Source organism: Artemia franciscana, chromosome 15 (genome assembly GCF_032884065.1).
Source record: "Artemia franciscana chromosome 15, ASM3288406v1, whole genome shotgun sequence".
Lineage (NCBI taxonomy): Eukaryota > Metazoa > Arthropoda > Branchiopoda > Anostraca > Artemiidae > Artemia > Artemia franciscana.
Genome location: NC_088877.1, coordinates 28532659 through 28555898, shown reverse-complemented (window position 1 = coordinate 28555898; position 23240 = coordinate 28532659). Strand labels below are relative to the sequence as shown.

Genomic DNA, 23240 nt, shown 5'->3' with positions numbered 1-23240 from the left:
GAAACTGCAATGATCGTTTCTACGCTGAGCCTGGACTTTAATTGTTTTTGTACTGAGTCCCGGTTGTTTTAGCATCGAGCCACTCCACAGCTTGAACTTAGCTGGTTTTACGTCAAATTGGGAGAAAAATAACGGTCTTAATGTGTATTTCCAATGACGAATATTAATATTCCCTAATATATCCTGGCTTTGACTGGGTATTACATGCATATCGTTTTAAATGATGCATATCTGTGAAAGACGGACTAGTTGCATAGGTCAAGGCTTATGCTCGTGAGGTCTTATGGGGTAAGCCTCTTCTTGTTGGAATTTTCTATCATTCAGACTGGAAAGGCTATTTTAATGCTAAAGGCTGAGTTTGATTAAAATATTTTGAATCCAATTCTGCTGGGGGTATGATAGTATCAAGAGAGTGAAAATGGGCGCTTGAGTGGAAATTTGCTTTTCTTTTCTTTTCTTGAAAAGAAAAGAAATGTTTGTGAGCATAGGAAGTGTTCTTCAGTCACTTTTAGCTATAAAACATTAAAGCCTAGCCCAAGCCCTTTCCATTTCCTATCCAATGACCCCTATTGCAAGTTTCAATGACCACTCCTTCAGCGCGAATCTTCTCGGAAAAAATATCAAACAGATCGTGGTAACGTACTGTAAGTAAGGAGCAACCCGGTTCAATAACAACCGAAACTCTAAAGAAACGGACGTTTGATACCAATAGATACCTAAAAAAAATCGGATTTTTGCGCTGATTTTAAATATATAAGCTTCATCAAATTTAGTCTTGCCCATCAACAGTTAGAAAACTTGCCCTCTTTTTGAAAAAGAGGACAAACCTATCTGCAAAATTTAGAATTTTGTATTTTTGCCAGAAGAAAGACCAAGGATGCGTGTTTATTTTATTTTTTTTTCCCTGTTGGTGATCGTATCAACCCATTGGTCCTAGAATATCATGAGAGGGCTCATTTGAACGGAAAAAGTTCTAGTACTATTTTAAAATAACGAAAAAAACTAGAGGGTAACTAAGCTTTTCCCAAGCTCATTTTTTCCCAAAGCCACCGGATCAAAACTTTGAGATAGCCATGTTGTTCAGCGTAGTTGAAAAGTCTAATACCTATGTCTTTGAGGACGACTTAGTCCCCCATAGTGCCCATGGGAAGGGCTGCAAGTTACGAACTTTGTCCATTGTTTACACATAGTATTGGGTATTGGGAAGTATATAGATGTTTCAGCGGTATTTTTTCTGGTGCGGGGTTGGGATAAGGATCTTTCCGGTAAGGAATTTTTCAAGGGGAAAGAGAGTTTCCACGAAGAGTGTGCTGAGTTTTACAGCATTATTTTAAAAAATAATGAGAAATTAAAAAAAAAAACAAGTTTTTTCAACTGAAAGTAAGGAGGAGCATTAAAAACTAAAAAAACAGAAATTATTACGTATATGAGTGGGTTCGTCCCCTCCTCAATACCTCGCTCTTGATTCTAGAGCTTTTTTTTTTAGTAATTTTAAAAGAGCTATTTATTCTAATTAAACGACCTTTGTGATTCTGGGGTCATTCTTAAAGAATTAGAACAAAATTTGAATTTTAGCGTTAAGAGCTAGGTATTGACGAGGGGGCGAAATCCCTCATGTACGTAATAAAAATATACGAATATAGAAATTCGTTGCGTAAGTTAATTCGTGGGCTACTTATATATATTGCTAATAAAAACGTTCGTAAATAAAATCAAAAGTCCTAGTGGCCTATTTAAGAAACCAAAAAAAAAATGCAGGGAAACTAGGCCCTATCCCCCACCCCTTTTTCTAAAAATCGTCCGTTCAAAATTTTGAGAAAGCTATTCAGCCAAAAAAAGATAAAATTAATATGCAAAGTTGCATATTACGGTGAGCCAAAATCAAAACCTGTAATATTTGAAAAACCTTCAGAAATTGAATAAACAAAAACAAGTTTTTCTTAACTGACAGTAATGAGCGACATTAAAACTTAAAACGAACAGAAATTATTCCGTATATGAATGAGGCTGTCCCCTCCTCAACTCCCCGCTCTTTGCGGTAAAGTTTAATTGTTTCTCACAACTCTACTTTTCAAAACGATAAAAAAAAACTTTACGTAAAGAGCAGGACGTTAAGGAGAAGACAGCTTCTTTTATATACGGAGCAATTTCTGCTCGTGTTTAGTTTTAATGTCGCTCTGTACTTTCATTAAAAAAAAATTTTTTTTAATTTAATATTGTAGACATATCGCTCTTTATATAGTAAAAGTATCGCGTTGACTATGTTTGGGAGGAAACTACAGTACGAAGATAGTGAAGACGAGAAAGGAGCTCATAACTAGTTTCCAAGTTTTTTTTTTGTGAAGACAGGAAATTTCTGGAAGTATTTAAGACAGATGTAGTAGCTCTTGGAGAAAAAAGCATAAAAATAACAAACACTCTTCTCATTTATCTTTTCACTCTGTATGTGCCTAGAGACAGCTTCTAAAACCTAAATCTGAACCATTACATTTCGCTTATAAAACCCAATTATGTTGTTTGTACACTGTTAGGACTAGGAAAAGCCAGGAAAGATATTTTGACGTTCTCTAGAGTATGGGCTCCTGCATAATTTTTGTCCATATGAACCGAGTAACAAAAGAATTCATTTTGAAGTAGGGGAGGGGGGGTATCGGCTTGAAAAATTTCTTTGCCCGAAGTACACCATACTACTTTATTGCTAAAATATTGCAGAATTCTGCAGTTTTCTTATATAATCTTTAGCTTGGAAGGGACTATACACTAGAATTATAAATAATTCGCAAGAGTCAGCTTATCAGATTAAAATGTCAATTACATTGATCTTGGGAATGGGACTATAAGATAAGAATGTTAGGTGAGCATTTTCACTATTTGTATCTCGTTATATCTTTGCAATAAACTAGGTGCTAATGCATAGATAAGAGAGTGGAAGCACACAGTGAATATTTCTAACAATTGATGATTACTTCAATCAAATCTGCAACAATAAATGTTTGAATGGAATATCAAATAAAAGTGGTATTAGTGTTTGCTTTGCTTAGTTTTTTCGGCATCTTTATCTACTTTTCGATAAATGAAAGTGGTAGTGAAGCTTTTAGATCTAAGACAGAGGAAAGACCGTCGGAATTATTTGGACCTAGTGTTGAGCTGCATAATCCATTCATTATAACAAGATTGAGAAATGAGTTGATGCATCTGCCATCAGAAAATGGATATCAGTTATCGCAGAGCGACCATTTGTACGATCCATCCATGGGGCAATCAAAAGCCATTCTAAAAGCCTTAGATTATAAGGTATTTTATAATTATAGATCGATAGCCACAGGTCACCAATGGATATCAAATTTTGGGTTGTAAACCCAATGCAAATACAATGTTTTTTATTATTTTTAAAGACGCCAGTGTTTTGTCTATTTTACTTTTACAAAACTGCGTATTGAATTTTTGTTGTCCATGGGTATTATGAGCAGTCTTTTGTTACAAATGAATATATTAGACCCAAGTTTCATGTTCATGGAACAATTGTTTGTATATTATGAATGAGTATAACTCTTTTCAAAATGGTACTCTTTGTACGCCACTGTTGTATGTCCTTAAAATAAATGTCATTAAAATAAAATAAGGACATGCTACTGTTGCATGTCCTTAAAATAAATCAAAAGAATCGAGTTTTTTCTCTGCTGATTCCAAACCTATAAAATTCACTATGCTTAAAGTTACCCATCAGAAGCTACGATTCTGAGAAAAATCACTTGGTTTTTGAGGGAAACACCCCCAAAAAGACAAGTGATCTTGATAAAATTTGAGGACGCTATTTTAGAGGTTTTCAAGTTCTTATGGGAAAACGTAAAATTCTGTATTTTTTCCCAGAAAAATAATCATGATTTTTTTTTCTTTTCTCATAGGTGGGTGTCTCAAATCAACGGTCTTTGAAAACCAGAAGAGGACTCACTCGAGTGGAATCTAAAAGTTCTAGGGCCCCTTTCAGTTGTCACAGATATAAGGCCATGGGAAATTGCTGTTTTGTGCCATGTTTTGGCAGCAAAGAAGCATTTTGAGGGACAGGCTGCTGTCGACTGAAAATCCTGAGACAACCAATCGATCTAAAAAAAAAGTATATTGAGCCTCGCAGTTTCAAAAAAGTAATGCCGCACGGTCTTGCATCCGCTTTTAAAAATTCGCCTAGTCCACACAAGACAAATGGTTAATATAGACATTTGTTTTAAAACTTCAGTCAACTAAGTTGGCTCGCTTGATATTTCATAAAATTATGGACGGTGATTTGTGATTGTGCATCAGCTATTATAAAGAGGGGTGTAGGTCATTGTGTAGGGGTCGAGAGGTGCATGATGTCTCCCACTATTGTATATATTGATTCCCAATTTGCATAACTCTCCATGAGTCTTCAGGAAAATAAATGAAAGTTCGTGGGGGGGGGGAATAATGTCCAATATCCCTTCATTTGAACTAAGCTTGAAAGAAGATCCTGCAGGGTGATTACACGCTACATATGGCTACATATAACAAAAATGTTTTCTTTTGTAACATAATTTTTTTTTATTTAAGTAGGGTGTTATCATATATGATTTCATTTATATTCTTAGTGGAATATAAGGTGTGCAGGTAGAGGGGGGGGGGAATTCATAATTACCATCTTGAAATTATCAGAGGGAGACAGGTGAAACCATGAACCTTGTTTTATTGACCTTGAAATAGAAATATTGTGTTTATGTTTAAAAATTCCTTTGTCAGGCAACTGAGTCTGGAGGATCTTAATCCTTTATCCTCATTGTTTTGTAGTATACAGTTGGCAATAATGAATTCATGAAGTTTAAAGTTGCAAAATCAAAAGTTTAAACTCTTTGAGGGTGTACCTAATTTTCGAAAAAGGGGGAAAGCAACTCATGAAAGGTGAGTAATTCCGACAAAAATTACGCCATCGAATTCAGCATATAAGAAAACTCTATTGTAGACGCTTGAAGCCCATATCTACGAAATAGTAAAACTTTTCCCAGGAGGATGGTAAAGCATGCGTGTATATTTGTTTTTTTTTTTCCAGGAGTGACTGTACAGAACCGATAGTTCTCAAATTCCCGAAGAATGCTCATTAAAAAAAAATACAACGTTTTCTTGGCACTTTTAATTACCAGGAAAGATTTTGTCAAAACTAAGTAGCATTTTCCTTTTTTTTGGCATAAGAGGACTTTCTTTTAGTCCAGAGGGTTCTACAAAGCGATCGAGTGAAAATTCTGAGGTAGCAAATCCATTTAAATTTGGTTGACCTCTTCTAAAAGAAATTTCCTATACAAATAAATTCCTGTTATAACATATATATATATATATAGCCATCAGGAATTCTTAGTCATCGGCTTTAATATTGGTGCTTGGAGTGGTGGAAACACCCTTCCCATTGTGAAAACTTTTTTCTATGTTGCATAAACGATTATATTCACCCACCTACCGGTACTGAGGCGTAAAAGTGGGATTGGGGCATCCTGGGTGTCATTAGAAAATTCTTGGGTGGGGGAGGAGTTCTATCATGAGCCTTAAATTCACCGAGTTGAAATGGTAATATTTATCATTCACTATTTACAAACTATGTATATTTTCCGTTACAGGAACAAATAGACAAGATCCCTAGAAGAATTGGGGAATTTAGAGGATTTTAATGTCCAGGTTGACAGAAATAGGGATAGAAAGTAGCTTAATTTAGGCAACATTTTGTGTAGGAAAGGAAAAAAGCAACAATTATAGGCAGCAACAATCTTGTAGGTATAACAGCCTAATTACTATCAACACAGTATTTTGTTATAAAATGGCCCTTAGATTAATATGGTACTTGATCATCATTTAAATAAATCCTGTTATAACATATATATATATATATATATATATATATATATATATATATATATATATATATATATATATATATATATATATATATATATATATATATATATATATATATTATATATATTATATATATATATATATATATATATATATATATATATATATATATATATATATATATATATATATATATATATATATATATATATATATATATATATATATAGTCATCAGGAATTCTTAGTCATCGGCTTTAATATTGGTGCTTGGAGTGGTGGAAACATCCTTCCCATTGTGAAAACTTTTTTCTATGTTGCATAAACGATTATATTCACCCACCTACCGGTACTGAGGCGTAAAAGTGGGATTGGGGCATCCTGGGTGTCATTAGAAAATTCTTGGGTGGGGGAGGGGTTCTATCATGAGCCTTAAATTCACCGAGTTGAAATGGTAATATTTATCATTCACTATTTACACACTATGTATATTTTCCGTTACAGGAACAAATAGACAAGATCCCTAGAAGAATTAGGGAATTTAGAGGATTTTAATGTCCAGGTTGACAGGAATAGGGATAGAAAGTAGCTTAATTTAGGCAACATTTTGTGTAGGAAAGGAAAAAAGCAACAATTATAGGCAACAACAATCTTGTAGGTATAACAGCCTAATTACTATCAACACAGTATTTTGTTATAAAATGGCCCTTAAATTAATATGGTACTCGATCATCATTTACTAGTGTTTAGAGCAGATCATAAGCTGAAATTTAGGAAGGATAACTACTTACGAAGAAGTTTACTTTAGTAGACGATGTTAGTAGACTCCAGGAAGAGCACTTAAGAAAAACTTTCTAGGAACAGTTGAATATGAATCAGGAGAGTCTGTTATTTAACAATCTAAATGATTCATGAAATTATTTAAGGAAAATAGTTTGTGAAGTAGTAGATGATGTCTTAGGAAGGAAAGTTAAAAGCGCGGCTGGAAATACAAGTGAAAAAGTTTTAAGCTAGACAGAAAAGAGGAAGTATTTGAGTGATATATAATGTGAGAATAAGAGGAGTATAAGGAAAGTAGAGAAGGCTTTAAAAGAGGAATCAAACAGGTGCGAAGCGGTGGTCATGGATAAAACAGCCAAATATAAGGAAAATGTAGGCAGACCTACATAATTATTTTTAATTCTAGTCCAAGTCCAGTTTCTAGTTTAGCCTGACAGAGAACGAGTTCTATTCCAGTTCATATTCAGTTCTTCATCAGAAAGTTCAACACAATGATATAGTTTTTATTGTAGCAATATAAACTAAAATTAGTTTTGATACAATTTTATTTGCAGACAAGAGGCTTCTTCATCGAATGTGGTGCTCTAGACGGAGAAACGAGGTCGAACACGCTTTATATGGAACGAAGTCTCAATTGGAGTGGAATTCTTATCGAAGGGGATCCTAAAAACTTCGAATTACTAAAGAAGAAAAATCGAAGGGCTTATTCGTTTCCAGTCTGCTTAAGTCCTTTTCCATATCCCGAAATTCTTCTATTCGAGCAGCAATTCAATATCGGTAAAATAACCGACACGGCTAAGAGTAACACCGTCCAAGTTGAATGTTATCCTTTGAGTTACATCCTTTTGGCTGTGAACCAAACATCCATCGACTATTTTAGTTTAGATGTTGAGGGCAATGAATTGAAAGTGCTTAAAAACGTACCTTGGGACAATGTCGATATTAAAACGTTGTCCGTGGAATTTGTCCATGACAAAGAAGGCAAAGTTGCGATAAGAGAGTACATGGAAAGTGTTGGTTATGATCTAATTGATGAGATCTCAAGAGATGATATGCTTGCCAATGATTTCATATTCCTAAAGAGGTGATTTTCTTAAAGATAAGACCTTCCCTTTAAGAAATTGTGTTTAAAATTAGATTACTTGCACGCTAAGATAAGATGAAAGCTATAATTATGCAGATCAGTGCGGCCTCAATTCAAAAATTAGGAATATCGGTGGCTTCCTAATGTTTTGAACAGTATCAATTTAAGTGAAAAGATACTTAGTACTACTTATGGTATGTTTTTTATATAATTTGTATCGAATTAAAACATTTTGCTTCCTTTTTTTGCATAACAGGGTTATGATGGTTGTCACAATAATGATAACCTAGCAATAAGTAACTGAACCACAAAGTAGTAAGTGAACTATATAATCGTAGATTCAGAATACATAATGAAACTACTGATTACATAATATTAAGTAAAGCTTAATAAGCAAGTGAAATACATAATGACGATGTAGTAAGTGAATATAAATAGATAAAATCTGAGCAGAGCAGATTTTTGTAAACCCGATCTCCAATGCCTTGACATACACTTTATCAACTCATCTTTGACTAAATTCTACCCATGAACATCAAAAACATCCTTCCATTGCCCATTGCCAACCTTCACGTAAATGACCTAGAGCTTTAGCTGTCATTGGAAGGTTCTACGTAAGATTTTGAATATTGGCGGAAGAAGCAGTACAATAGAATAACTTGATTGTGCAGTAGATTCTGTAAGCCCTGTATTTAATAAGTTACTTCCGCAACAAGCAATTCCCTTTTATTATTAATTTTATAAATGATTCTTTCTTATTTAATTTATGTCAGTCAGAACTTAGAGTTAGGTTATTTTGTTCGACAAAGAGTCAAATGTCTTGACATGCACTTCATCTAATTGTCTTGAACTCAATTGATTTCATCTTCTTATGTACACATTATTCGTTTTTGTTTTGCTCTTTCGTTTTTTCCGCTGATAAAATAAAGAAAACAAGCTTTTTCAAATGAAAGTAAGGAGCGACATTAAAACTTAAAAACGAACAGAAATCACTTTGTATATGAAAGGGGCTGTTACCTAATCAACACCCCGGTCTTTACGCTAAAGTTTGACTCATTCTCATAACTCTGCTTTTTCAAACAATCAAAAAAAAAAAAACTTTAGCGTAAACAGTGGGGCGTTTACTAGAGATATTTCTTAAAAACCCAATGTGTGATAACTTAATTTAAAAAGGATCAAGTAATATTCTTTATCATTTTAAAACGAAGTCATTTGATTTGATTAGAGAAATCACGGCAGCAGACGAGCTGGGTTAATCGCTAGGGAGATAATTTTTGCCAAATCCAACTTGTGAATGGCCTTTCATTTATTCTGGCTTAATTTTTTTTCAGTGTTTCCTCTGCTTTGCTAATATTGATTTCAAAAGGTTAATTTATTTTTGGGGGGCTTGTTTTTGGTTTGTTTTGAGCAGGACAGCTTGGCGGAGATCCTTACCAGAATATTTGGTTTTGTTTTTTCACTTCGTTTTTTTTTCACTGGCTAAAAATCATTTTCATTTTTTTTTTTTTATTATTTTTTTTTTCATTTTTGCCAAACAACAACAAAACACGGGAACGTGGAACATGCTTCCAAAAGAGTTGAGATGTAGGAGCTCCCTCGGGTTTTTCAAAAATAGTTTAAAATAAATATTTAGTTAGAGGTCAATAAGTGAATGATAAAAAAAGAAAGATAAATTAAATTAGATGGAGATTATATTTTTTAGTATATTTAGGTGAGTTGGTTGTACGCCCTGAGAGGGAGGGAGCAACCCTATGGTTAAGATTATATAATGAGGGTGCGTGTGGTTGTGTCGAAGAGTGAAGTGGGAGCCGTACTGCTTGTTAGTGAAGAATCTTTTATGTTTATGGGTCTCAACGTGAGTTTTCTCACAGAGCAGTGTACTTTAAGTTTAGTTATTTCCTTTTTTTTAATCAAACCCGGTTGAACCTCGAACCTTGGAAGTATTTCCAAGCTGTTACTTCCATTTTGTCTACTTTTTGGCTGAATACCACTGATTTGAGACAACAAGACCAACTAACAAGATTTTCAAGTCTTTAAATCAGACCTTTCTTATGTAGCCGAACGATGACATCCGAAACAGTGTTGCACATTTTTGGTCCATTTGAAAACAGGCTATGTCAACTGAGCTGCCAAGTTTTTCAACTGGTCATAAATCCAGTTACATTTCTCATCCTTCCATAACCAAACTTTCTGGAAAAACAGCTCCCTTACGCGGTTAAGACGAGTTCGTCTGTGTCTATCCAACTACTTTTCAATACAATTGGAGCAGCTATTCCAGCGAGATCACAACTAGGTACCCAGAAGTCAGTTTTACTTAGGCCTATTATGCTTAGTTTTTGCTGCTGAATAATAATGCTTACAGCAATATGATCCAAAAAGTATTTACTCTTGTCGAGAGCGAGGAGGGTGAAATTACAATGAGTAGGAAAATCAAGCTAACTGATTATTATTATAGCTTTTTCTACTTGAAAAAAAGCTGAATAGTTTGAATAGTTCTACTGAGTGAAGGAAACTATTAGGAATCTACGCTTGCATTCTTCATTTTTTTTTTTTTTTTGTATTGGCAAAATCAGGAGTACATCTTTTGGATCGGTGGATACAGGTATAAATAAATATTCGTAGTATTTTGTGTAATCAAAGTGGCACATGTTATACAAAGATATTTTGACAGATCAAAAGCTAAAAAGGCCAAAGATATAGTTCAGAGATGACTACGAGTGTCTGGTTGAACATGCTGACTTTTTTAAGATGTTCAGCGACCAAATCCCTAGACTTGTTTTTGACTAGACAGCCAAAAAGAAGGAAAGAATATTTTAAGAGCTTCAAGATTATGTAAGCATAAGATAATAAAACATGACTTAAAACTTTTGAAAATGTCGTGATCGGCAGCAAAATTATGATAATCAAGTAGAATTCGATGCCGAAGATTTCAGCATTAAGTCAGCCACGGAGGGCTTCATCGGCCGTGAAAGGGTTTTTGCCTTCTACTACGACTACTAGCTCACTGCAGAATCAAACTACCTGAGGAAAACATAGCTACGCATGCTCCTCCTCCATCCCAATGTATTCAAAGATTCCATCCTTACACCCTCCCAAGAAGTTACCATTTCCCTTGTTTTATCTTATGACATCTTCCCACCCCATTCGGAACGATCCGCTTTTCGTTTGACCCTCTTTGGGATGTTACTCCTTGGGATCATACTCCATCCTTACACCCTCCCAAGAAGTTACCATTTCCCTTACGTTTTATCTTATGAGATCTTCCCACCCCATTCAGGACGATCTGCTTTTCATCTGGCCCTCTTTGGGACAATCCTTGGCAATCTTTCATCCGAAGAACGTGTCCTAGTCACCTAGCTTTTTATCACCTAATCTATTTTAATACTACTAAGGTGGTCGAATCACGACTTGAGAGACACATAAGGCTATTTTTTCTTTACAGCACCAGTCACATTTGACTCTCACATCAGGTATTTGGATTACCGTTGATCAGCTAAATTTGCGGGAACATATGATTTTTTTTTATCTACGTTTGATGTGTATGCATTCACTGCAATAATACGTAAAAACAAGAATTTCTAATTCCTATTCTGTGACAAAACTTGTTAAAATCACTTTCGAGAAATTGAAAAGATATAAAACTAAACGGAACATAGACATACCTACATAGTTATAATACAGTTTTTACTTCACTATAATCAAGGCAGTCACTTTTCTCAATTTCTGTAAAACTGATATTTTCCTGACTATAGAGTCCGTCTGGAGCTTCTGACACAGACCTAAAAAGAAAAATAATATTGTCAAAAAAAAAACAAGACAAATCAATTAAGTATTTCAACCATACGAGCTGGATTTACAAAAAACTGGTATGATGTAAAAAGGAAAAGACAAAATACGTGCCCAATAGTTTTTTATTTCTCAGTTACTTTAATAGAAGCAAGAAAACTCCCACGGAGGGATGCACAGCTCTCTCCTTGGGAGCTGTCTTGACAGCTCTTTGACAGCATCCCTCCCAAGGAGGGATGCATCTTGACAGCTCTTTGGCTCAAAATGGGTTTTTGTTGTGGCGTGATCTCCTTTCTCATTTATTATTACGAATAAGGGCAGAAGAGCCATGACTGCTGAAAGTTTAAAAAATTCTTTCAGTACGTGGTAGAAAATCTAGAGCCCAATCTCATTAAAAATTTGCAATTCAGTTTGACCCCATCTCATCCCACTTTCCACTCTAGAATAATTCAGCTCTCTGGTCCTGTCCACGGACACCTGAAAGTACATCAGCTTGCCTGATACTTCCAATACCGCAAGATTAGATGGAATTTAGAAATATCAATCCATTGTTGTGTATTCTCACAATAGAAAACATCCTCTGCAAAAAGTGCTCTAGCCAAAAAAACAATTACAAAGATGATACACTGACAGACTACTTTATGGAAAGTGTCTTTTTACTGAAGATTAATTTTCACTTAATTAAAACCAAAATAAAATCCTGACGAAAATTTTTATGTAATATAAATTTGTAATGTAACAGATTAAGCTTTTCCAATCAAGTATCCTTACATATGCTAAGAAATTTTTGGCTGGCAGACATGATTAATTTATTAAAGTCCAAAACAGGAAAAAACCTAATTAAATATTTCTCAATTTTTTTTCAATTTATTTATCTCCAGGTCATTGAAATAATACTTGGTGACAATCTTGTCAATTAGACTGAAAAATTGAACAACTGAAAAAAGTTGAACTACATCTGATTCTATTTTCCGCAAATTCATACTTCACACAGTTGATCAAATAATTTTTCTAGACCACAATCTGCTTCCCACTAATGCTTAAAATGAAATGGTAAGGCAGCTATTTAAGACAAAATTTGCAAAAAAAAAAAAAAATGTTTTTACACGAAAATTAATAATTGTCCAAATATTTTCGCTTCACTTGTCGACGTAGGTAAAAAAAAGAGAAAATGAAAAGGAAACTAGATTAAACAGATTAGCATATGCTAGAAAACATAAAAAGATACGTAAAAACACACATGAAACTGCAGTAGTATATTATGAATGTCCCAGGCTATCTTCTTACATGAGGCTCTATTTACTTACTTCTTAGTTAGTCCGCATGTCGGGGTGGCGTTGAGAGCGTCATCAGCCTTCTCCGCGTGAGGCGTTCAGCAGCAATGGCCTCTGCATCTGACAGTGGGATTCAAGCCTGATCCAGTGATTTCCCAAGATGGTCATTCCACCAGAACCTGGTTTTTCCTCTTGTACGTTTCGCGCAACTACTGATTAGGTCAAAGCCATAAGGAATCCGAGCCGAAATGTTGGCTGGCAGCCACAGAAGATGTCTGAATGAGCGAAGTGTCTGCTGGGCAGCCTGGTGTGAAAAGAGCAACCATTAAGTCATACTTTGCAGGTGGTCATTGCTGAAAAAATCTGTCCATCGGATTCCCTCAATTCTCCGGAGTCACTTAGATTGAAGATTATCGAGAAGGCGCAGGACAGCTGCAGCTGCACGCCAAGTCTCAGTTCAGTAAATTAGGTTAGAACAGACTGAGGTTCCAAGGATTTCCTTTTGGTGGCTAGTTTGATCATCGACTTTGTCCAAACATGTCCCAGCCAACTGAAAACAGCAGAGGACTTGGCCAAGTGCACAGCAGCTTCGTGATCAATTCAGTCATCTGAAGATATAATAGAGTCAAGGTGAGTGAAATGGTCAGCCACTTCGATTTGATTTTCGGCCATTGAATAATTTGATTTGTTGGCGTCAGACTTAAGCTACCCTACCGAGACTTTTGTCATCTTTCAGTTATTGGATAGTCCGGTCCTGGCAGCTTATTCCTGATGCTTGTTCAGAGCCAAGAATAGCCGTGACTTGAAGTAGACATGAGTAGGCTCTACGATAAGGTGCAATTACTGTATTTTAAAATAAATCCAAACATGGAAATAACGCATACGCACAGGGTAGGGAAACTGCTGTATTGCATTGCGCATGGTCGAGCTTATCATCTGATAAAACCCATACGATAGATTATGGTTGTTGTATTAAACAAGTTTAAAATAAGCAGTTGCTTACTGTCAAAAGGCAGAAACTGCTGTATTATATTGTGTATGTCTGAAGTCATCTTCTAATGTATCTGATGACATATTTATACATTTATTATTATTTGTATAATTCTTTTTTAAAATTCAGCTATCTTCATTATAGTTTTATTGGTTTTATATTTTCATTTTATGTTAAGTCTAATTGGTTAGTCGTGCTTGGTGTCTTTTTCTAGTTTATGCAGGAATACTTCATTAAAATATATATTATTGAAAGTTATTGTTTTTTTAACTGTAAAGTATTATTTGTTTTTTTTTTTTAGTTCCATTTCACAAATTGATAAAATATAATTATTCTTTTGTTACGAAGATATCCTGTCACAAAGCATGAAATTCATTGTTTCATAAGTAGCCGAACTAAAGTAATTACGAAATAAAATTACTTTACTTACGGGTCTAAAAATAAGGGGTTTGTCGTAGGTATAGGACTTTCTATTATGCTGTAGTTATTATCCCTTTGCTCAATTGAATGGTTGTATATTGAACGACCATAATTATTTGCTTGGTGTCTAGGCATGCTAGAAGTTCTGGTAGTTACCGTTTCGCTCACTACACTTGGAGGCCGCTTCAGATCTGAAACATATATATATATTTATGCAAGACTTCACTTATGATGGAGAAATAATCAATTAATCCTAATATAGTGCATCAGATTAACCATATAATTTGGTATGTATTATTGGATGGTATATATTATATTCTGGTATGTACCACTCCAAATGTTTTGTTTTATTTCAAGCAACTAATCACCATAAAAGGAGGGACTGATTATCTAGCATATGCAAGACTTACAGTACAGCACATTTCAGATTTGATTGGGACCAGAACCAATCCCATAACAATGATAGAACTGCAACAAAAATGATAGAAGTACAACATACAATCTAATTTTTGAGAACTAAGCTCAAGCTACATATAATAATTTAAATTTTTCATTTATTTAAAGCGTATTTCATGTATCTCTGAGGGAGGGGTAAAGGTTGTTTTGACCTAAGTGAATCAATGAGGTCAAAATAAATAAATTAAGATCGTTAAGCAAGTGCACTTGTAATACGTTTAAGAGGCGACAATTGTCAACATTTATCTGCATCTGGCTCCAGTAGTCGCAAAATGATCTAAAAGGATGCATTTTGCAGACAACTCTCCAGCTAAAAAATCCATTAAACTTGCGTTGTTTCCTAATTTTCCTTAATTAGATGAAATAAACAAGGATTTTAGCCACCATACCATGCTTTTATTTCTCCATTAAATTTAACAAAGAGAATAATAAACTTATATGAGTTTGCCGAGCTTAGACGTGGAAAGATAGGGATTAAAAACGTCTAGAGCCACAGACAGTTCATAGATTTCATATAAAACGTAGGAAATTTCGGAAAATTGGATAAGCGATATAATTTGTCTGCATTCATATCAGATAAAAGCTGAACTTCCTTTGTAAAACATAGTCAATCAGCATTTTGTTTATTTTCAACGTTAATTCCAAGTCCAAATCTAGCCTGCAAAGCATGAGAAAATCTTGGTATTATGGTTGCCTTCAAGCTGATAGGCCTGGTTACGTAGTTTGTTTTTATTACCTACATTTTAACATTCTACATTTACTACCTACATTTTAAAGTATCTAAAACAACAACTATACAATCGCTAAATACTTGACCGTGTTGGTGATTCTTCTGCTAACCACTAGCGCTGGTTTCTCCTTTTATAAGTTTCTCGTGCCTTATGATTGTAACTTAATTAGAGTCAGATTCACATAATAAAGCCCCCCATAGATCAGGAAATTAGCAAAAAAAAACAGCTCTATGTGATAATTTGGTCTCCTTTGTTCGTGAATTACACAAATAGCTACTATTTTATTTACTTTTTCTTGCTTAAGCCTTGAAATCAGTATTTTCTGCTGATTTTTACAGATTTTTAAGGATATATCCAAATAATTCACGAATATATTCCCTATAACAGGCCGTATTAAGACAAAGCTGCTTAGATCTTTATGAGCTTAAGTTAAGGCAAGATAATCTATAAGCATACTACTTCAAACGAACAATCTGGTTGTTCGGGAGATTTGGTGCCACACTCCCCTTCACATTTAGGTTAATCCTGAATTTGAAATACAAAAAAACAGACAGAACCCGATTTAAGCATATAAATTGTTAAATAAATTTATAAAAATAAACGTGAAGGACATTAGAACATGAAACGAACGGATACTATTAGGCTGCTGTCCTGCTCTTAATGCTAAAGTTTCAACGTTTCATATGTGTTGATAATATTTTAAATACAGCATGGGTTTAGCTTTACAGAATTACTTTTTAGATATATTTCTCAGGAGGCACGTTAATAAAAGGGCTGTCGTCCCCTTGACCTCTCACTCTTTATGCTAGCTTTAAACTTTTGTCAGACTATTTCGAATGTATTTATTAGCTGAAGTTTATTTTCTTCCATTCAACTGAAGGAGGGTTATTCAGTTTGTCAAGCTCAATCGAAACTGTTGTAATATTAGCTTTCATAATTGAGGCGTCACGGCAGTTTAACTTGGTTGAACGGCAGCCCTCCCCCTCTTACTTAGGGCAACTGAAGTTCATTTCAAGTTTAATGTCACTTTATTCTTCCACATGAAAAATAGTCATTTTTTCCAATTTAGTGGCTGTTACCGTACAAATCAAGTAACAAATTTTCGTAGTAAAATTGAGGCTACCGCATTTCAAAATGATCATTTTTAAAAAGTACTGCATAGACTTTAAAACAAAAGATAGGAGTTAATTTTAAATCAAATACAAAAGGAGTGGGTTGTAATTTTCCGATTAAATACTTTTCTTCTATTAATGGTTAGCAACTTTAAATTCGATAAGTTCCTCGATTCTTAGGTTTAGAGAATTTTATCATCTAATTAGTTTTACTTGTCAGCATTGGATAGATATTTGCCTAGATTTTACTGGGCCCAATCCAACAAATAAATATTTTAAAAGTTTAAACATCCCGCGTAAGATATAAACTAATGTTGATGTGCCCCATCTGTAATGAATTAATCAATAATCAAATGCTTACCATATAAGCTTCTCCTCTTACTAATAAATTGTCTATGAGCAACCAAACCAGGCTGAAGATCATCTGATCTATCTGAGTCATCACTGTTCACACTCATCTCCATTACCTGAAAGATGTAAACAATTCTTGACAATTTCTCACCTTAGAAACATCCATTTAGCATACAGAACCTGAATTTTCTGTTCCTTTCACTGAGAGTATGCTTATTATTGTAACTATAAGTAAACAGTTTCGAATTCTAGCGAAACAATTTGGTTACTATAAATACAACCTGCACTAACGATGAGATTTCGAATGAAATATTTCTTAAAGGAAGAACCAAGGACACGTAAGATATATTTAATAGTAAATTAAATTGTCTGAAGACGTTACCCCAATAACCTTAAGACGAGAATGAACGACAAAACTTGACTTATCAATTCCAACCACCAACGTAAATCTCTTCATAGCCATTTATGCACAAAAACTACAAATTTCTGTGCATTTTTTCTTTCTTTAATATTTCAGTGACATTTGGGCTCTTACCACCTCCCACTGACTACACAACTGAAGGCAGTAAATCCCCTAAAAATATACCTAACACAAGCAGGATCGATGAAATCTATAGTAATCTAAGCCTTTATTTGCATCATATCTAACACAAGGAGGGGGGGAGGGGGTAGAAACTTCCTCACTGGGACTAATTCTTTCTTCTAGATAAATTGAGAAATAGAGTCTGCCCACGAGAATAAATCCTGAGCCTCCAGGATAAATTTATCCACCGTTCCCTCATCATATCCGTTTCTTTGTTCAGTGATGCCATTTCGCATTTGTGGTATGTCTTAGCAATGAGTTTGGGCAATAAACCTCTCCAGCAATAGGGTTGTCTATTATACTTCTCTCTGACTTTAAAAATAATGCTCGGAACACAGAATATGGTGCAGCACGTGCCTATAGCTTTTAATATTGACGGTAATTAATAAAATGTAAAGCAAAATCTTCCTCTAAACCTACAGATTAGGAAAACAACTGTTACCTCAAACCTTGCCAGGAAAAATTATAACTTAAGGAAGGTAAAGCTAGTATTTCACTATATTTATCAGATTTTACAGAACTATCCCTTTACTACTAATACTGCTAAAACTCAATACAGCACAGAGTCGCCTGAGGCACACACAGTCTCGCACGATTCTTGTCCATTAAAATCCATTCAATGCTTCACTCTTTACCCCTTCTCGCGAACTTCCAGTTTCCTTTAAACAATTCCTTATGACCTCTTCCCGCATCATTCGTGGACGGTCTGATTCATCTTTATGAAAATACTACACAGGTAAATGAAGCTATCTACTTGATCAATCTTATCCTTACCCAGCATCACCTCTTCAGCATTATTTATTCCCATTCCAAGCCATTTAGTCTTCTTAAAATTAATTTACAAGCCTATTCTTGCGCCCTGAAGTCTCAAAACTTCAAAAAATGTATTAATTTGCTATCATTTATCAAGGAACCTTTTATCTAAACTCTCTTTATAATTTAAGTCTAGGAGAATATTACGTAATTGTTTGATTCTGTGCTATCCCATAGATTTTTCCGTATTCCTTAGAATTAATTCAATCAAAATAATCCAAATAATGGGGATAGGATGCAAACCTGCTTAACTCATGACTCACTCCAAATTAACTGTAAGCTTCACTTTCTACCTTAACCATAGCAAAATTGTTCTCGTACCTAGCACTAATAACTTTTACGTACTTATATGTATACCATACAAAGATAGGACCATCGCTAAGTCAATTCCATCGGCTGAATTAAATGTCGGTTCGTAATTTATAAAACTAAAGACTAAGAGATATAATGATTCAGATAATTATCAATTATGAACCTAAGAGTGATTTTTTTTTTTCACATACACTTACCTTCCTAAAGCCACACTGTTCTTTTCCAAAAAATTTACCAACTGCATCTGTAAGTCTAATAAGTATCGTCATGCTAAGTAATTTGCTTCCTATGGAAACCAAGTTAGTGCCACCATAATTAACACACTCACTCTTATAATCTTTATTCAAAAGGAGCTAATCAAGGTTTTCCTAAAATTCATTGGGTACTTCCCCTTTTTAGAAAATTATATTCATAATTGTCAGTGATTTATTTCTAATTTCGCAACCACAACATTTCAGAAGCTCATTAATCGCACTAGTTCCCCTCAGGCTTTATTATTTTTAACCCTTTTAGAACTGTCTCTAACTCCTTTCGCAAAATAAATCTTCCTTCACTTCCAAATTGTCAAAAAAATTTCACTCATGTCTATCTAATTTCCTACAACTTTTTCACTGTTCAACATATTCTCAAAATGTTCTGCCCATCACTCTTCAACACTATCCTTATCAGTAATTGAGGCCCTATCTTTAACTGGAACAAGTACAGACGGACTACTTCCTCTGAATTCTCTAACATGCCTCCGTTTTACAACTCCTTAATTCATAATTTAATGCCCTCTCTACTTCCCTTAATTTTCTCTTATTCTCATATGATCTATAATTCGAGAAATTTTTGTATAAGCACTTCCTCTTTTCTACCAAGCTTAAAACGTTTTCGCTAATATTCCTAGTTGCGTTTCTAACTTTTCTCTCTTAGGCACCTTCTCCCACTTCAGAAACAAATGTTCCTTGAATTATTACACATATCTTTTACATAGTCAAATTTTAAACTCTCCAGTTTCATAGCCAACTGTTCCTGGAAAGTTCCTCTCAAAGTCTGATCCTTAAGTGTAAAACACCAAAAGGTCTCGGAAGGTGGCTACCTTCCCTTCTGCTTTAGATTAAATTTAGACAGTACTAGATGGTCCTTCCTGTCTTCGATTTGTAATAAAATATTTATATTTTATTCTTTAAATGATATTTTTATCCTTTATCCTGCGTATTTATCCTATGTATGATGGGGCTACTCTAATATATATGAGGACCACAGGGGCAAACGTTATATAGCGTCGCTCGACCATTTTTAGCTAAAAAATTATTGCTTGGGCAGGGAGCTACAGACCCTTACCATTTATGTAGGTAGATGGTAAGGACAAGAGCTACAATTATTGCATAATGCATTTTATATAATATACTTCTGAACAATTAGTAATGTTGAGTATTTTAGATTGAGAGAGGGGTATCTCCCCCCATTTTGTTAAATTTTCTTTTTTTGTGTTTTTTTTTCTTTTTTTATAGTTTATTTATCTTATTTATTTTTCTTTTTGATGTAAGTGAAATATATTAAAGAAATGGATCGTATTTGATGTCAGCTATGCTTACAGGCCATTGCGGCCTATTTTTTTAGCTGATGAATGAAAGTTTATTGTATTGTTTTTTGAATAAAATTACCTACCTACCTACCTACCTACCTACCTATTTACAATTATTGCATATACATTTTGTTATAATTATAAGCTTAAAAATTATCGGTAGGGAAATGGTGCCTTTTCTGTTTGACTATTTAGTATTGATTATGTTTATCAATCTAGCTGTTATAACGGCTGCATACGGTACGTAGTGCGGAAAACCATACATGCCAATATACAGAAACTACCTGAACCTCGTAAGGTTTTGGGTTGAATTCGCTTGACGTTGTGACTCCTGTAAACGTTGGCACGAAGTATACTGGTGGTGGACGATGGTCTCTTTTCTTCTTGTACCTGATAAAAAAAAAGCGAATTAGGAACTTAAAAATCCTTAATGTTGGACGTAAAAAAAAGAAAAGAAAAAAAAAACAATTCAGTATGACAATGCAACTAAATATTTGCGGATTTGTTAGACTTTTTATCATAGTGAACTTGTTCTTTCTAATTTGTCTATTAAATAATCCTATTGCTTGTATTTTATATGCTAACCCACCGTTTCCCAAATAGGGTAGTAGAAGAAGTTTGAAATGTCACAAAAAAGACATTGTAAAAATAAATAACTTCTGTTTACATATTATATTTGAGAAAACTTTGAAAAAATGTGTCAAGCTCTAAGCTACATAAAATTTCTTCCATCAGATACCAGATTTTTTTTTTTTACCGAATCATGCAAGGAAATGGGGAGTGGTCGATGCCGCCTCTTCCTGTATTGCAAATAACTGCGGCTTTCAAAAGGAAACATTTAAAAACGTTTTTCGAGCTAAAAGACAAGGGGTTGTTATTTCTGAATGAGCACCCACTATTTTAAAAATAGTGGTTGATGAAAGTAGTTTACTTGCGCAATATCTTTTCTGCATTTAATGAAGTAAATTCAAAGTAGAAAGACTTTTGTCAAATAATTTCAAAGTATCAGAAAAACTTTCAAGTGACATTTTTAAAAAAATGATGCAGTAGAAAAAAAAGACTTTCTACAATAAATTTTAAAACATTGAAAACATTCCATAAATTCATTTAAATCCATCAAAACTATAATGACAGAGATTCACATCTAGAAAATATTACCAGTTTAAACGAAACATCTTTCTGAGCTTAAAAATAGTTTCAATAACTAATTTTGTGAAATTCCTTCAAATATTACGGAGATTAAAGGTTTTTTTTTCCGTCGAAAGTAATGAATTGTTAAATCTTAGCGACCAAGCAGTCGTCAGACTTGAATGAAATCTCTTATGAAACTGACTTGAAAAAGCGTTTGAAACTGTAAGCACCTAATTAATTTTCGGTCGGGCAGTCAAAACGAGAATCCATGCTTAAGCAAAAATTTGAACGCCTTTTATCACTGTATACGTGCGAAGCTGAGTTCTCAGCTTTAGTGTTATTAAAAATAAGTAGCGAAAAAAATTGGATGATAAATCGAATTTGAGACAGTGTTTAAAAAACGCATTCTGCCCTTTATCATCTTCATTTCACGCTAGTAAGTTCTACACCAAAGTGGTTTTTCCATCAAACACTGAAAAGAAAACTGTTCAGACGTATAGATTATACATCTACTTATATAATTGTTAACTGTTCGCTACTTCCGGACAATCATTAATCTCCATTCCTGAAAACAGTATCCCTTCGGCTTTTACTTACCCGAGACCTAGTAAAGAGCGAATTACTATTTTTATTAGGTATTTAGCACAATGTTATGAGGTCAGATACATAAAAATGCATAAAGACCCCAGAAAATGCTGCTTGTTTAAATTTTTGTAACAACACCAAGATGGATTTAAAAAAGCACAGATATAAGAGTATTGGGATTTCAAATGAACATTTAAACAGCTCCCTATGATATTACAACGCCCGACTAGCAGTAGAGAAAAAACCAACACATCATCGGTGAACATGCTAAAATATGGCTTTCTTGGGTTTTTTAAAGTGTGGGGTTGAAAAACGTCCAGTCAAGGTCCTATCCAGGTTTTTTCGGGCATGTATGTGTATCTTTATGGTTCATACGATATGACAAGAAAAAGATAGATCATTGACTTCATTGTCACCATTAAAGATTACCAACTAGGGGATTACAAACCCCGAGGAGAGTGCACTCCAAATTTTAAGAAAGGATTTTGATACGTTTTCTAAATAGAGCAAATATTTTTTTTTAATAAAAAATATTTGTATTTAAGTGTTATACGAGAAACGCTTGAAAAGTGAAGTTTGGTTAATGCTAATGAAATAAAACAAAATTATGATGAAGATATAATAGTTTAGAAACAAAAAAAGGCTATATATTTACAAATTAGGAGGAATGGGGGGTAAAGCATAGCAGATATTAAATACGTAGCCTAAGAAAACCTATTCTAACCTAACCTAACCAAAAACCCAACTAAATACTTAAATAAAATATAGCTCAAATGTATTTTCCAACCGTGCCGAAGCTGATTGTCTGGTATATAGAAGTTGCTTGACCTGTTTCTTGTCTCATGTTCGCGTCATTCACGATACAAATTCTCGAATGTTTCTCGTATAATACAAAACTACCAAATAGTTTAGCCAACTCTAAATGGATGAAATATCGTGTTAAATACTCAAAAAGACACGCTAAAAAATTAGGATCATCTAATCTAGGAGAATTTGAAACGTAATGCCTCAAAAGTATACTGAATTAAACTTACTTAGACCAATTACAACAGACATAAACTGAGGAAAACAATCCAGTAAGAATTACAACTGCACAGAGAGCGACAAGTGCCAATGGTAATCCATTCCATCCTATAATGCTGGCACTTAAAGAATGACCAGAAGTTTGTGTGGAATCCAAAGGACCTCGAATGTCCTGCATTTCTAGAGACAGGTATGTAGCAATATAATTTGAGATCTGTGTACGAGCAGTATCACTGAACAGCCCACTGAAAGACAAATTTCAGATATTAACTTGACTTAAGAAAAAACCTCCCATAAGATTACAACATAAAATGTGTATAGCGGAGATTTCAGTATCAAAGTAGGCCAATTCCTTTTTTAAAATTTTTCAAAGCAATATTACCCCA

The 23240-nt window shown here is 34.1% G+C and overlaps 2 protein-coding genes and 1 long non-coding RNA gene across 4 annotated transcripts in view; 1 reads left to right on the top strand and 2 right to left on the bottom strand.

Annotated features, from left to right (window-relative positions):
* Nucleotides 1–23240, bottom strand: part of LOC136036309 (uncharacterized) — a 487034-nt gene that overhangs the window by 372854 nt on the left and 90940 nt on the right. The gene's annotated exons all lie outside the window — the stretch shown is intronic.
* On the top strand, nucleotides 2870–7982 carry LOC136036289 (protein Star-like). 2 transcript variants are annotated; one of them, XM_065718436.1, is made up of 2 exons: nucleotides 2870–3018; nucleotides 7187–7982. In XM_065718436.1, exons 1-2 carry the CDS (start codon nucleotides 2998–3000, stop codon nucleotides 7718–7720), a joined length of 555 nt encoding a protein of 184 aa, XP_065574508.1. In that variant the 5' UTR covers nucleotides 2870–2997; the 3' UTR covers nucleotides 7721–7982. The 2 variants fall into 2 exon arrangements, with proteins under 2 accessions (XP_065574508.1, XP_065574507.1); XM_065718435.1 differs by having other exon boundaries at nucleotides 2870–3294; nucleotides 7187–7974.
* LOC136036288 (cadherin-99C-like) overlaps nucleotides 11286–23240 on the bottom strand; it is a 33064-nt gene continuing 21109 nt past the window's right edge. The window contains exons 7-11 of the mRNA XM_065718434.1: nucleotides 22866–23099; nucleotides 20400–20505; nucleotides 16848–16953; nucleotides 14198–14378; nucleotides 11286–11495 (exon numbers count right to left, since the gene is read on the bottom strand). Of these exons, the coding sequence (XP_065574506.1) occupies nucleotides 11387–11495; nucleotides 14198–14378; nucleotides 16848–16953; nucleotides 20400–20505; nucleotides 22866–23099 (736 nt within the window). The 3' untranslated portion in view covers nucleotides 11286–11386. The remainder of the gene's footprint in view (nucleotides 11496–14197; nucleotides 14379–16847; nucleotides 16954–20399; nucleotides 20506–22865; nucleotides 23100–23240) is intronic.